We start from the raw sequence: 14,226 nt of genomic DNA, 5'->3' as shown, positions 1-14,226 counted from the left end.
AAATGTATACAAAAAAAATCATACGTAAGAAAACCTGGGAAAGCATTTTCTGTATTTCAAAACATTTTGGACAAGGCACTATAGACAGACATGCTCATTAAAAATATCTGCTCTCTCCTTCATGCCTCTTGAAAGAGGGGTGATCCAGAAGTAGCTCTCTGCCCGCAGGACACACTCAAATAGCCTACAAAGGAAAGTGGATATACAGACAGAATTCTAAGTGCATATCTCACTCAGAGGTTTATTTCTATCTCATTTTTTCCAGGTGGGTAGTATTAAACATCTGGGTTTTGTTATTCAAATTGAGATTACTATAGGGGCAAAGGCCATTCATGGTATTTCAACAAATCAAGGTTTACTCCATGCTTTGATATTACAGATTGCTTTCTGTGACTAGAGGATACTTCTCATTTCCATATTTCATGCTTGCTCCACAGCTTATCAAAGGCTTCAGCGCTTTCCAGACATTTTCTGTAACTAACCTCTGCATTCATATTTGAGGTCAGAGAAATAGACCATCTCTTGAGAGAAGACAAAAAGACCTAATCGTCCACCAGCAAAGGTTGTATCATAGATTGGTCCAGAATCCACCATGACTTGTTTCCCTTCATACACTAAAACTCTGTAAAGAAGAACATAATTTAAATTAGACAAGGAGGATAACGCAGTGTCCAGTGCTAAGGGCTGGTAATGGTTCCCAAGAACTGAAACAGAATTAATTTTAAGAAGGCATCAGAAAACCCAACTTCATTGTAAGGATCACTTCTCATCTGTATCTCACGCCCACCTGGCTGGCAGCCATAACACATTAATCAGAAGCAGTGGAGCTGTTCCATAAGTAATTTTATGTACACCATCTGCAAAAGATTTCCCAATTCTTTATTTAGAACAGTCATGTCTCCTGGAATGAACTATGTCATGTACTAGCATTCATTGATAAGCCCCTGTCCCTGTGAACTCAGAGGTTAGCACAAGACCTTGCCACATCACTTAGCAAAATCGTCATTACAGCTGTGTGAACAGCTGATTTATTTATCTTTAGGTGCAAGGGCCAACATCAGAAATTGGAAGAACCTTCCCTTTACAGTCAAATAAAACATTAATTGGAGCCATGCTGAATCTCAATTTCAGACATTTTAAGACCTTAATGAAAGCTGGAAGGATTTGGACACAAACAGCTAGACTAATAACAAATTAGAAAAGAAGGAGAACTTGGGTTTTTAGGGGTGGTGGTGGGTTTGTTTTTGGTAGTGTTTCAGGCATCCACCCTAGAGCCAAAAGACCTCTAAAGATGCCTCCTCATTTTCCTTCTCTATCAGATAGATTACCCTTCCTTGAACTTGGATTCTCCACTTCTCATGGGAGACCTTGAGATAGTCAAAGTTCTTAGGCTCTCAGTCTCTTAAAATAGCTTTTGGGCCAAATGAGAAATGACTCTATAGTCTGTTAATTAAAGCAGTCTCTGGAGGAAGGGATTATGGTCCTGCCTCAGTTGACAATACATGAGTTATACAAAACAGGATGGTTTCACATGAGGATGAACACGCTTGAGCAACTTCCTATAACTCAGGGGTTCAGGACAGATTTCTACTTAGGCAGAAATGCACGTCCAGCACTTGCTCTACCTTGAAGTGTTTTATTTTCTGAAAGGTGCCTAAAACCAAGTATGAAACTGCTCCCTGAAAACAGTATTTCATCGATGGTAATAAGAAAAGCAAAAAGAATGACAGGTTCACGTAACCCTATTTAACGTAATTCTCAAAATTTCAAGAACCTAAAACATATGGGAAGAGTTTAATAAATTATTCATCCCACCCCAAAAAATTAGGCAGCTCTAATCATGTTAATACTAAATTGCTATTTCTGTACAAATAAAATGGCTTCATGACTATATTAGTGAAACAATTGATTTTATTTCTTTATTTTCTATAAAAACACCCTGAAGAATGAAGGAATTTAATGCCCTGGACCACAGAATTTGTCATGCTAGATTAATCTAATGGGATATCAGTTGAAACATGCTTTGTCTGACACTAAGTAGATTCCTGCAAAGGAAGATACAGGTAACAGCATCACAAACGAAAAACTCAAGTTTGCTTTTGACCTGTAACAGTCAATGCTTTGCACTGCAATACTTCGATGCATGAAACTCTTTTCTTTCCAAGAAACAGATAACTTAGTAACTTAGTCTATCCAAATTTGTCTACCCTTTTGTCTTTCACAGCCAAGTGAAACTCCCGTGCTCATAAGCACAAACAAGACCTTAAGAGGTAAGGTCAGACTCTGCCCTTTGAAAAACATCCTTTACAGTTACAGTAGTTAGTAGAAGATAAAATTGACATGGACAGTTAATGCTCATTCTTTGGAACATCAGATAAACAGCTGGGCTCTAAGGGAAGTCATACACCATAACTCCTTGTGTGCATTACAGATGTGCTCATGGCTACTTCTGCAGTATCTCGGATAAGCCACTATGGGAGACAGGATGCTGAAGCAGACAGGCCGTTGGCCTACTTCCCTGTGGCAATTCTGATGTTTCTAATTAATTTCATTCATTCAAATTCCAGAGGCTGGGGAGGAATCTCGTGTTCTAATCTTGCTTTGAGTTTTGCTCAGGAATTTTTGGTCCCTTTACAGAAGAGCTATTGAGAAAGAATTTTATTTTTTTTCTTTAATTTAAGAATATCTAGCTGATGTAAATATTGAACCATCCAGACTACATTAAATACATCTGAAAAGGAAAATATCTTATTCTAAAGAAGACAAAATGTCCCCAAAATATTGGAACAAACTGTCACACAAGTATCATTATCAGAACTAACAAAGAAACTGATAACATAGCTCTCAGATCAACAGAGACAAAACTTTTGCTACTAGAAAATATAGAGGTGCAGAAACATTTCTTACTTTATTAATCCTGTTTTAGGCCTATGAATCAAATGCCACCTGTAAGCAGTATAATCCTTCCAGCCAATGTTCTTGGGATCATGCCACAAAGTACGCACCTACAGTAGGAATACAAATGCCTTATTAGAAACAGACTGTGCTCCAGTAACTGTACATCCACTATAGTAACTGTACATGCAGCCAAAGCTTATTTGCTGTAGAGCATGGGACCAAAAATAGCATTTAACATGGTATGATCAGCAGACCTCTTTTATAGGGTGAGAGCAATGAAAATTTCTGTCTTAAATTATTGATCAGTTACTCATCTGTAGTTTCATAGCTGGAGTCACCGAAGACCATCACAGCACCAAACCTGACTTCCTTTAGGAAGTCCTGCCCGTTTGCACACACCCCCCCACACTGCCAGAGACAATGCTACTTTTCCTATCTGTATGAGCACCTCCACCAAAGGAGAGGGACTGCGGCTTGCACAGATGTTACTGCCTGTGGCCTGCTCCTTGAAATCTCTCGCACTCAGTAAAGGTCCTTTTCCTGCAAGGAGCTCCAAAGTGCGAAATTCCTATCCACATGCGAAGTCCCACTAACTTCATTTCCAAAAGGCACAAGTTTCTTCCATGGCTGGTCCCTATTTGGAACAGCAGCAGTTTTTCTCTCTTTGTTTTCATTTCTTTTCTCTTTGGCTGTCACTGGTTACTGAACTCTAAACCACGTATAATTCAAACAAGCTGGAATGCCAAAGAAGCAAGTGCCAATACAGAGGTCACAAAGGATTTGTGGATAACTGAGACTTCTCACTCCTTTTTCTTTGGACCACACCACATCTTCCCTTTTGTACATGTAACTTTTTCCATTCATAATGTTTTCTTTGAAACACAATGCAAATGTTATTATTGACACCAGTAATATGGGAAATGAAGAAAAGCTGATAAACGTCTGCAAAAATTTGAGGTGTGAAAGGAAATTCTTTTCAAGACACCTCCCTTCCTTTTAAAATATTAGTCATGCATTGTTGGCCTGAAGTGTTAAATCTCTCACCTGTCCAGGGGTGTTTCCTGTGTGCCAGAGAGCATTTCTCAAGTGTTCACCGGTACCAGTTGTTGAATTCACTACTTTGAGCGACACGCCAGAATAGCCATAAGCCCTGGTGGGTTTGTCCTCCCAGTAGGTCTGAGTTACCTGCTTCCACATCAGAACATAAAACCGACTGCTGGACTGGTAGCCAAACACAAAGCCAGCATAGTCATCATCGCGGTCTGTGTTAACATAGAACGTCCCACTGAAGTCAACAGAGCTGAACTCATCGTAGCCTGGGAGAGGATGGAAGAGACAAACCATTGAGTTACAATGCTGGTTCAGGCCACCCACACCCAAGAGTCCCAGCTCTATCCTGAGTTTTGCCAACAGTCATAAACTATCTTTTTCAGTTTCCTTACCTGTAGGAGAGGAGGTAGTCAGACTTGCCTACCTATAACATGGAGGCTTCTGGAGAGAAGTTAAGTTGTTTACAAGGGGCATTGGAGACAGTAGGCACTGCACTTATACCAAGTTCTGGGTATCTTCTGTGTGTTACAGTCAGTGATGAGACGAATGGTCAAAGGCAAACAGTACTGAGCTGTTTTTAATTTGGGATGTACACTGTCCCCATGTGTCAGTCCGAGGCTTGCAGCACCAAAAAGCTGTGTTTATCTACCTTTTTTTTTTCCCTTCCCTTATCACCAGATCACTGGTGACTTGTCCATAGACAACAGCTGACATCCAATACTCACCTACGGCTATTCCAGGATCAGAGTTGGCAGTCTGCACCAGTTCCTTGCCTTGGTGGCGAATAACCCAGTTGGGATCAATCTGAGCTGTTCCCTTGGGGTCCAGGGGGACCATCTGGAACTTTCTGAAATCAGTTTCACTGATGGCATTGTTTTCAGGGCATACATCGTAAATATCCGGGACATTGTCATTGTCAAAGTCATCTTTGCAAATATCACCTCTACCATCACCTATAAGCAATGTGAATAAGCAAATGGAATTGTTAGCGATTTGTTCAGCCTTCCTAACATCTCTCCCACTGATGGAAGAAATTTATGATACATATATGTTATTCTCTTGTTTCCCAAAGAACGCTCCAAATGACTCCAAAGAAAGCTTCGTTCTCTGAAAGTACATTTGAAATGTTGCTGGTAAGGACTGAAAGAAATCATCAACTTAGATCAGGGCCAAAATTGTTGTTAATAAAACTGTCCTGTCGGTGGTTTATGACAGTGATCAATCTGGCCCCAGTCTATATGCTCCTTTAGAATCGGGGTGGGAAAAGTTGGAAGTTTGCTGTGTCGATGTAATTCACTAATGCTTGTATTACATTTTCAGTTTGATTTGTCCCAGATGTGGATACAACGCCACATTTTAATATGATCAGTGTAAATGAATTCAAACAATAGTGTTAAAATCTTAATCTTCTTGCACATTACTAAATCCTTATATACTATTGAAGATACTAAACTTTCTTCAGACTCTTTTATCTCTGTCTTAAGATTCCTTCAGCAACAATCCATCTCAGGTGCTTCAGATTGCAGAATTGTCACCTCTATGTCAGAAGAAAGTGGGGACAGTATTGCAGTAAAATATGCATATGTGCTTAGTCCCTCTTTCACTTGTGGGTAGAACAATTTGTCTTATAAGAAATGTAGTACTTCAGAAAAATGTAAGAAAAAAGAAGTACTGTATCCAACAGGACTAGCCTTGGAGGAATGGAAATATTAAGTTTTGTTACATGACTTGCAAGAAGCTTTTTAGAGAGCCTAAAAATACATCCATACAGCTCAGCCACAGTTGTGTATCTGCCCAACACTTTTACTATGCTCAATTTTTTTTTAAAAAATAATTTCCTTTCTTAATTTACCCTTAATATTGGTAGAAACCAGGAGATGTGACTTGCCTTGAATAGCAGGTGGTAAAAGGAGGCATCTAAAAAAACCAAAAAACCTCATTGCCAATGCCACTGTTATTCAGTGGCATACAAAACACTTGAAAATAAAGTAGAAAAACTTGGCTAGACAAGTATAGAAACAAATTCGCAAATGGCTCTGACTTTTACAACAGAAACCACTGGATATTGCACTGGGTACTAATGTAAAACCATAACTGCCAGCTAATTTGTTTCTATCTTCATGTAGCTGAGCATCTGCTTTTTTTTAAGTGTTTGTGACCACTCTAAGAATATGGGAATTAACACAATGGGAAAGAGCAATGACCCAGCTCATTCAATACTGACCTACTACTAGATGCTTCACAGACAAATGGAAAGCTACATTACTATGCCTAACCAGCACAGCATTATCCAAGTATGAAGCTTTCAAAAAGAAAGCAGAATGAGTTTTAGGCAACAGCCACAAAAAAAAAAGTAGAGAAAGCTGAAGTATCCAATATCTCAAAGACTTTCTGCAGTTCAGATACATGGTAAAATGGTCCCATTTTCCACTCTGGCAATCAGCCATGGAGAACTCCAAATCCTGACCAGCTGTGTTCTCCTGCACCTGTTTGTCTTAGTACTTATTGGAGAAAAGAGAATGAAGTTCTGATTTTATTCCCTTTGCCAATATCAAAGAGGTAATTCTTGAGTCACAGGAGAATCTAATTATTCACTGAAAGTCCTGCTGATGTTCATTTGGTACTGAGCTGCTGCTGACAACATTGATTCCCTATCAAGGAAAGTTAGAAAGCATTTGTTTACCCAGCCACGTCCAACAGCTCTCTCCAGGGCCTCATCTTTATATGCTATAGCTCACATCTTCAAGAGCGTGGGAGCATCTTTTGGCTTTATTTATCACCTTTCCAAGATTTCTGTTGGACCTGTCACTAATGATAGTGATGAGTGGGCTAAAATGTTTAAAATTTACACTTTTTGTGAATCCTTACTCCATACATAAATGCAGTCTCCCTTGCAAGATCCAGGTGACAGACGACTATAACAAACTATCCCAGTTTGGGGGCACCCTTATTCTGGAATATTTCTGAAATTAAGGGGCTATTCCAGGGACTTGCAAGTACAAAGCTATTCCAAATATATAATTGGACTGAAGGGTTAAGTAATTTAAGAACTACTACTGACTACCAACCAGAAACTCCCTATTGCCAGCAGTTGTTTCACCAGGAAATCAGTCAGGGCTCAGGATTTTATCTTTCTAAATGTGCATAAAACCATATTGTGTAGGTACTAAATTCTGCTTTCAATTTCACCAGCATAGCCATGGAATGACTCCAGCAAGCTCTATAACTCAGAACAGAAATTGCTCACCTGTATTTATTGCAAGCACCATTACTTATAGATATATTATGGTGGGTTTTGAAGGATCATAAATGTTTTCTAAATTACATTTATGATTGTGAAACTATCACTATTTCATTCTTGAAATACTGCCAAGCATAGAGAAGGACCATTTGAGAGTGACCAGCAACATCTTCCCACAGAACTGAAGAACAACTATGTATCCATGTTTTAAACCGTAACATGTACATCGTCCAGACATAGTTAAAGCTACCTATAAAGCAAATTTGAGAAAAGCTGCTCAGGAATCTTTTTTACAAAAATAGTTAAAAATTAACAAGAATTTTAGACTTAAAAAACCTGCAGAAACAGTCTGTTTTTCAAAATAAAACAGAGCAGTAAACCATAATTTCTTCCATTTTAATTTTCAGAAGATAACTTATTTTGAAAGCAAAGCAGCTCATTTTTCATTTTTTAAGACATCTGAAATTCAAGCTATTTGAAATATTTTCCCAGATTTGTAATATTTCAACAAAGTGAAAATCAGAAATGTAAAAAAAAAAAACCAAAAACTTAATTTTGATTTTTAAATTTGTTAAAGGTGTTCTATAAATAAGTATGTGCGTGTTTGAGCCCCTGTCAAAGAGGTTTCCTAATGCTCTAACCCTGGACCAAACTGGCCAGGTCAGTTCCACTGAAGTCCATGGTGTCTCAACTGTCAAAAGCAGCTCAGTTTGATCTGAAATCTTTCTCTTCATCAGATGTTAATACTCCAAGATCAGAATTGGATACTAAGAACTAAATGAAATTCATATGACATTGTTCTTACCATCAGAGTCCTCCTGCTCAGGGTTGTATCTGAGGCGACAGTTGTCCCTGTCATCTGGGACACCATCATTGTCATCATCAGGATCACAGGCATCTCCTTTACCATCTTTATCATGGTCAGCCTGGTTAGCATTGGGGATGTAAGGGCAGTTATCCTGGTTGTTCTGGTGGCCATCTTCATCTATGTCCTCATTGTTGTCACACTGGTCACCAACAAGGTCATTATCTGCATCAGTCTACCCCAAAAAATTTGAGAGTAAATTTATTATTGTTGCTGAACACAAAGGTACAGATAGCCTGGTACTTAATTTCTCAACACTTCTCTTCAAGGACTTCTCTGGAGACTTCTCTGATACAAAGAGATCTGACACCCTGAGATATGAAAATGAGCAATACAGATCCACCTCTTCAGCTCTACAGTAAACAGGGACTGATAGCAATTCCTGGGTTCTTTCCTCTGCCTTTGTTCTGATGCTACCATTAAGGAAACCGTCTCTAACATTTACCTGGTCTGGATTATGCATCAACGGACAATTATCACACTGATCACCAACTCCATCACCATCTGTATCACTCTGGTCTGTGTTGTAGACATAAGGACAATTATCTCGTTCATTAAAAATGTCTGCAAGGAAAAAACCAAAAGATTGAAGAAATCAGAATGATATAGCATCCAGCACAGACAACCATAGACTGCAGGAGTCACCAGTAAAGAAGCAAGGCTCTTAAGGGGTTCATAGGCTTTCTGATTGCTACAACATTATTGCTACAACATGAAATAGTGAAAAGACTAATATTAGAAAGAAAAATGATGGTATCAATTCCACTTTTCTTGCCATGATAAAGTCTTCTATATGTATTTTCCTAAGGAATTTTGCTAGAGTAAGGGCTGATTATGTCTTAAGAATTTAGCCCTCTTTCACAGAATAACAGATAAAGAGGCAGGGTATTTTTCTTCTTAAATAATTTGGTTTGGATTTTCTTCCCACACTCTAAGAAATGGCATAGAACGCACAGCTATATCATGGTGGAATTTCTGAAGAGTTTTGTTTAGCAACAACTGCATTAATGTTCAGCTGCCTCAGCACTAAATAATTTAATTTTACTAGAACATGTGCATCATTTATTTTACAGCATGCCAAATTTTCAAAAGAAACTGTTCCTCCTCAGGAAGCTTTATTATACAACCAACAATTTCCTTCAAAACTATAATATGTTGAAAAGAAGCAAAATCAAGCCACGTTGGCATGTCTGTCTGGAAAGGATACAACGACCCTTTCCCACATGATATGGTCCCTGGGTATTTGTGTAATCTTTCAGCCAATAACACATGACTACGTTTTTCTTCAAATGCAGAACTACCATGAGCACTACGAAGAACGTGATGATCAGAAGGATGAGAGGACTTCAAAACGTTCAGAACTTCAATCCAAAAGTTTAAAATGTTACTGAAAGAAATCCAAAACTAGATTTCTTCAACTTCTAGTACTTCTGGATTCTCATAAATTTGAAATCCTGCATGGTTATGATTTTTGAAAGACATTTACGTGCTTTCCCCCCTCCTTAATTCTGATCAAATCTGGGTCACATAGGCATGTACTGGTAGATGAAATAAACACCTTTAATAATATTTTAAGACACACAAAAAATGTGTATTTGGATTACTGTGGGCTTTGCATTACATTCATAGAAAAGCAGATTAATTTCCTACAGATATTGTCTTAACCCCACAGATGTTCTGATGTTCTTTTCCCTCCCTAAAAAGGAAAAAAAAAGGCAACAGAAGTGTTATATTAGACCCTGATTACTTTGGAACACAGATGAAGGAAAGAATTTTTTTTAAGATTACACTGATAAAAGACTTGCTGTGATTTATTCTTGAATAATATCCATTGTAATCCTTTAGGGACTTTATGGACAACTACACTACACAGGACAGATGAACCTGTCTTCCCTTTCTTCTGCATTTTTGAGCTGCTAGACCCAATTTTATTCCATGTATAAAAGCAGGTAGCCCATCTTACTGGACATAAAGCAAAGTGTACTTGTGGAACAGCACTTAATTCTCAAAACTGAAAGCATACCATCTCCATCAATATCCACAGCACATGAGTCACCCTCCCCATTATTATCTGTGTCAATCTGAGCAGGGTTGTGCACATAGGGGCAATTATCACAGCGGTCACCAACTTCATCCTTGTCATAATCAAACTGACGAGGGTTGAACAGAAGAGGGCAGTTGTCCTGTTAAGAAGAAATAGAAGATTTCAGAATATAAATCACAACTCATGAGAGCATACTATGAAGTGATAACTCCTCCTGTCCATCTTGGACAGAGGCCAAAATCAAACTATTAATCCACTATTTTTTCAATGGACAAGCTGTACCTACACTGAAGATCTCAGTGGTAACGAGATGGCATCTGGACAGCCTGGCTCACTGTCTGGTTTTGTGTTTTTGTACAAGCCATGCGAAACATGTTCCACACCTCACTAGGAGAGGAACAGGCATTTTAAATTGGATCTGTACTCAGATATTTCAACAAAAGTGTATCACTGGAACATGTGTTTTTTAGAAAAATCAGAACGTGTTGCAAAATCAGGCCAACTTCAACTGTATACTATATTTTTTGGAAAAAGTTAGAAATGATACTCTGACTTTTTTGGAACAAACTAGTATCAATATTCTCACTTTTAAACCACATATTTTGATTTTTCAATTTAAATAAAGATTGACTTTTTTGTGGGTTGTGTTATATTGCATATGATAATAAAATGTAAAAACTTTCAAAAATTAAAGTTAAAATGAAATACTCTCATTGACCCAAAATATTTTTTTCCTGAGACCATTTCTTTAAGTGGAATTTTGAAAATTTAATTTCAGTTTAGTCCCTAATTTGAAAGTCTGCCAGAACAAGAATTCTTATGTTTCACACATCCCCAAATTACACATGGACTTTTGCACAGGCATGAGGAAGTACGCAGTGTGGAAAGCAAAGAAGAATGAAACCAAAGCAGTGGGAGTGAGGGCTGTATCAGTATCATGGAATCTAAAGGGAGGTCATATGGAAAAAATATTTAAACTATTTTTCCTCTGCTAAAGCAAAACCCATTCACTAGGAAATAATTTTTTTAGCACAACATTTTAAATTCCTCAGAAATACATTTCATATACTCAAGGTCAAGATATAGAGGCAAGTCAAAATTTTATACTGCTCATAAAACAACTTCTGGCTACAATTTTTCAACTATATGTACTACATCATATTATTTTATCAAATGATTCTTTGGTTTTTGAAATATTCCAAATAGAGGCTCCATCAACACAGTTCTAACCCAATCTTAACCATCTGAAGTTCTACAGCATCTAGGCTCCCTCTGAAGGGAACAAATTGGAACAGTAAATTCCTAAAACAAATTCACTTATCCTAAACATGTTTGGAAAAGGCAGGGTGAAGCCCACTCTGGAGGTGCCTCTGTCCTTTTTCTGAACGTCCAGGGAGAACAGGTTTAGACTGCCTATCTTTTAGGCTCTACAGGTAAATGAATTTCATCTTGTGGGCAGATCTAAAGGAGGAAAGTATGAACCAGGCTAGGTATCTTCCTCCCGTCATTTCCCCTTGATGCTGGCTGTGTTTATAGTTATTATTATTCATCATAACTTGTTTCCAACATACCCCAGATGTAATATTTACCAGCTTTTCAAATACAATGGACCTATCATTCTCCCATTGCAAAATAAGAAATCCAATCCCACTTTCCATTAAACTGTTTTCATGCACACGACTGAACCCAGAACTGATACTGAGATTGTAATTCAGCCCCAGGTTCCCCAGGCTGCTTTGCTCTCCATAGTGCTACTCTTCTTTGACCCAACACAGCTTTATTCTGCACCAGATATCATTGAGGGAAGGCAGTGCAGAACAACTCAGCTGAAGCTCTGAACAATAACGTTCTCAACTATTGCAATGGTTTTCCTTAAAACCAGATGTTTAGGTCAAATGTACTGAAGACACAGAAATGCATCTTACTTTGTCATCTTCAACCCCATCATTGTCATCATCCTCATCACAGGCATCTCCTTTGCCATCTTTATCAAAGTCTTCTTGGCCAGAGTTAGGCAGAAGGGGGCAGTTATCCTGGCCAAAAGAAATAATCAATACATTATGTTTACATTATGTCAGAATGACTTGCCTGGGGAGAAGAGTAGATACGGTACACCAGAGACTATAAAACAAGAACAATCAATCACAAATACTTTTTAAAGTGCCTGTTTGTTTCCTGCCAAAGATAGTAGTTCATTTGCTGCTTTCATATTGTAAAGTAAGTGAAATGCATCTGCAAATCATTCTATTTCCCAGCTTTCCTTCTGTTAAAGGGATGTTTCCAGTAAATTTTAGATGAAACTATCCAGCAGAGAACAAACACACCACATGCACACACATGCACTCTTACATCAACTTTTTATAGACAACTCATGAAGTATGTTTGAAGATTACATATAAAATGATCAGGTTTGGTTGCCAGAAAAATAGACACAAGCCAGGAGATGGTCTTCAGAAATAGTTGTTCATATGGAAAGTTACTGGACTGAAGTAGTACACAGCAATGAAGGGAAACACAGTAAGAAAGGGTTTTGAAAAACGTGCCTTTATACTGTTCTGCAGAACAGTACCTTTGCACTCCCATAGCTTTGAAAATAAAAGGTAAATGTATCCCTTTATTTTGTATCACAGCTTTGTAAAGAATGATTATTTTAAATGAGGAAGTCTTAGGTTACACTGAAAAAGTAAGAAGTGAAATATTTTGGCAAACTTTTAACATGTATTCCTTTTTAAAATACCAAAATCAGCTAAAAATGGATTGCAATCCTACCACAGCTTAAGAATACATACATCTATAAAAACCCGATCTGTTATTCTCACTTTTTCTCAAATTCCGTATCTACCTCAGACCAAAACTGAATCTGCCAATAGTGCGCAGAAATATCTTTTTTTGTAACACATGCCCTAAGAAAATGAATATTATAGTAAGATTCCTGGCCCTGTTTTCAATCTTAGTGGTTCTAATACTATAGATAATTAAAGAAAAAGAGAAGTGGAAAATTTGTGATAAATATCAAAACCCCAATGCAACTCCAAATATTTTATGGCACTTTTTTACCAAATACCTGTGAACAGCCTTGACTGTCCAACTCAACACTGGTTAGCAGTGATACAAAAAAATTTTTTTGAAACAATGGAAGAAATTAGTTGAAGCTTGCTCAATCACTTTGTATGTTTCTGTCTATATGTTTTTCTGTCTGTCTGTATTCTCTACAGATTCGAGTCCAGTTTCATACAAATCAAGTAGTAAGGTGGAGACAGCAAGTTCCTATAAACTTTGCAAAAAGAGGTAATGGGGTACAGGGCAGAGATCCTACCGGTGCACCCTAGAAGTTTCTTATTAGATATTAGAAAGAGGACTTATTAGACATCGCACTTTCCACCTGGGAACTCAACCTTGAGGCACAAACCCACTAGAAACTAGGCTTCTTTGGTTCACCTATTGACAAAGCTGTGTTTTGGTATGATAATTCTTATGGAAAAAAAATGCTACTTTCATGTGAATGAAAGAAATTTATACTAAAAGATAGTGCTAAGATTTTACTTTTATTATTATTTACTACTACTTGTTTTATTCATATAGCTTTGCTTAGACAGTGAGTTAATTTTCAACCATTATCAGCTCAAGGAAAGAATCTTTAGTTTGTTTTTTTAAAATCAAATTACTCAACTAGAATATTTTGTAATGAGTATAAGGACCTGAAAATACCTGGTATTTTTAAGGGCTTTTTTTGGGGGGGGGCATGGGGGTCCCCTTCAGTGATGTACTTGTGTCTATTAGATCAACACATATATTATAGACACCATGAATCAACCTTTGGAAACAATTTTTTCTGAATGGGTTCAGCATGTTGGGTTTTTAATGAAAACTAATCATTGGCCTTACATCTTGAGTCAACATGTTGCAGATTCCGACGACAGGAACCAAAAAAGAATATATGAAATGCAATAGCTGAATTGGCTGGATCCACCATGAACAGACATCAGCTACGGTGAGGAAGATCAACATTTGAGGCTCAAATTTCCATCAATGTCTGAAACTCTTCTGCTGAGAGAGCCCAGATTCACAACTTCAAGTGGATTATACCCGAGTGACTTCTGATTCTCTCAAACAGCCTGATTTCAAACT

General features: G+C 37.7%; 1 protein-coding gene across 2 annotated transcripts in view; it reads right to left on the bottom strand.

Annotated features, from left to right (window-relative positions):
- Positions 1 to 14,226, bottom strand: part of THBS2 (thrombospondin 2) — a 35,154-nt gene that overhangs the window by 2,802 nt on the left and 18,126 nt on the right. For both annotated transcript variants that reach the window (XM_052806086.1, XM_052806085.1), the window contains exons 14-21: positions 12,024 to 12,131; positions 10,078 to 10,237; positions 8,500 to 8,618; positions 7,995 to 8,229; positions 4,674 to 4,901; positions 3,943 to 4,214; positions 2,908 to 3,005; positions 483 to 622 (exon numbers count right to left, since the gene is read on the bottom strand). In XM_052806086.1, coding sequence (XP_052662046.1) covers positions 483 to 622; positions 2,908 to 3,005; positions 3,943 to 4,214; positions 4,674 to 4,901; positions 7,995 to 8,229; positions 8,500 to 8,618; positions 10,078 to 10,237; positions 12,024 to 12,131 — 1,360 coding nt within the window. The remainder of the gene's footprint in view (positions 1 to 482; positions 623 to 2,907; positions 3,006 to 3,942; positions 4,215 to 4,673; positions 4,902 to 7,994; positions 8,230 to 8,499; positions 8,619 to 10,077; positions 10,238 to 12,023; positions 12,132 to 14,226) is intronic.

The sequence above is a fragment of the Harpia harpyja genome, chromosome 13 (assembly GCF_026419915.1).
Source record: "Harpia harpyja isolate bHarHar1 chromosome 13, bHarHar1 primary haplotype, whole genome shotgun sequence".
Classification (NCBI taxonomy): Eukaryota; Metazoa; Chordata; class Aves; order Accipitriformes; family Accipitridae; genus Harpia; species Harpia harpyja.
The sequence above is the reverse complement of the archived record's forward strand: the minus strand, read 5'-3'. Positions and strand labels throughout refer to the sequence as shown.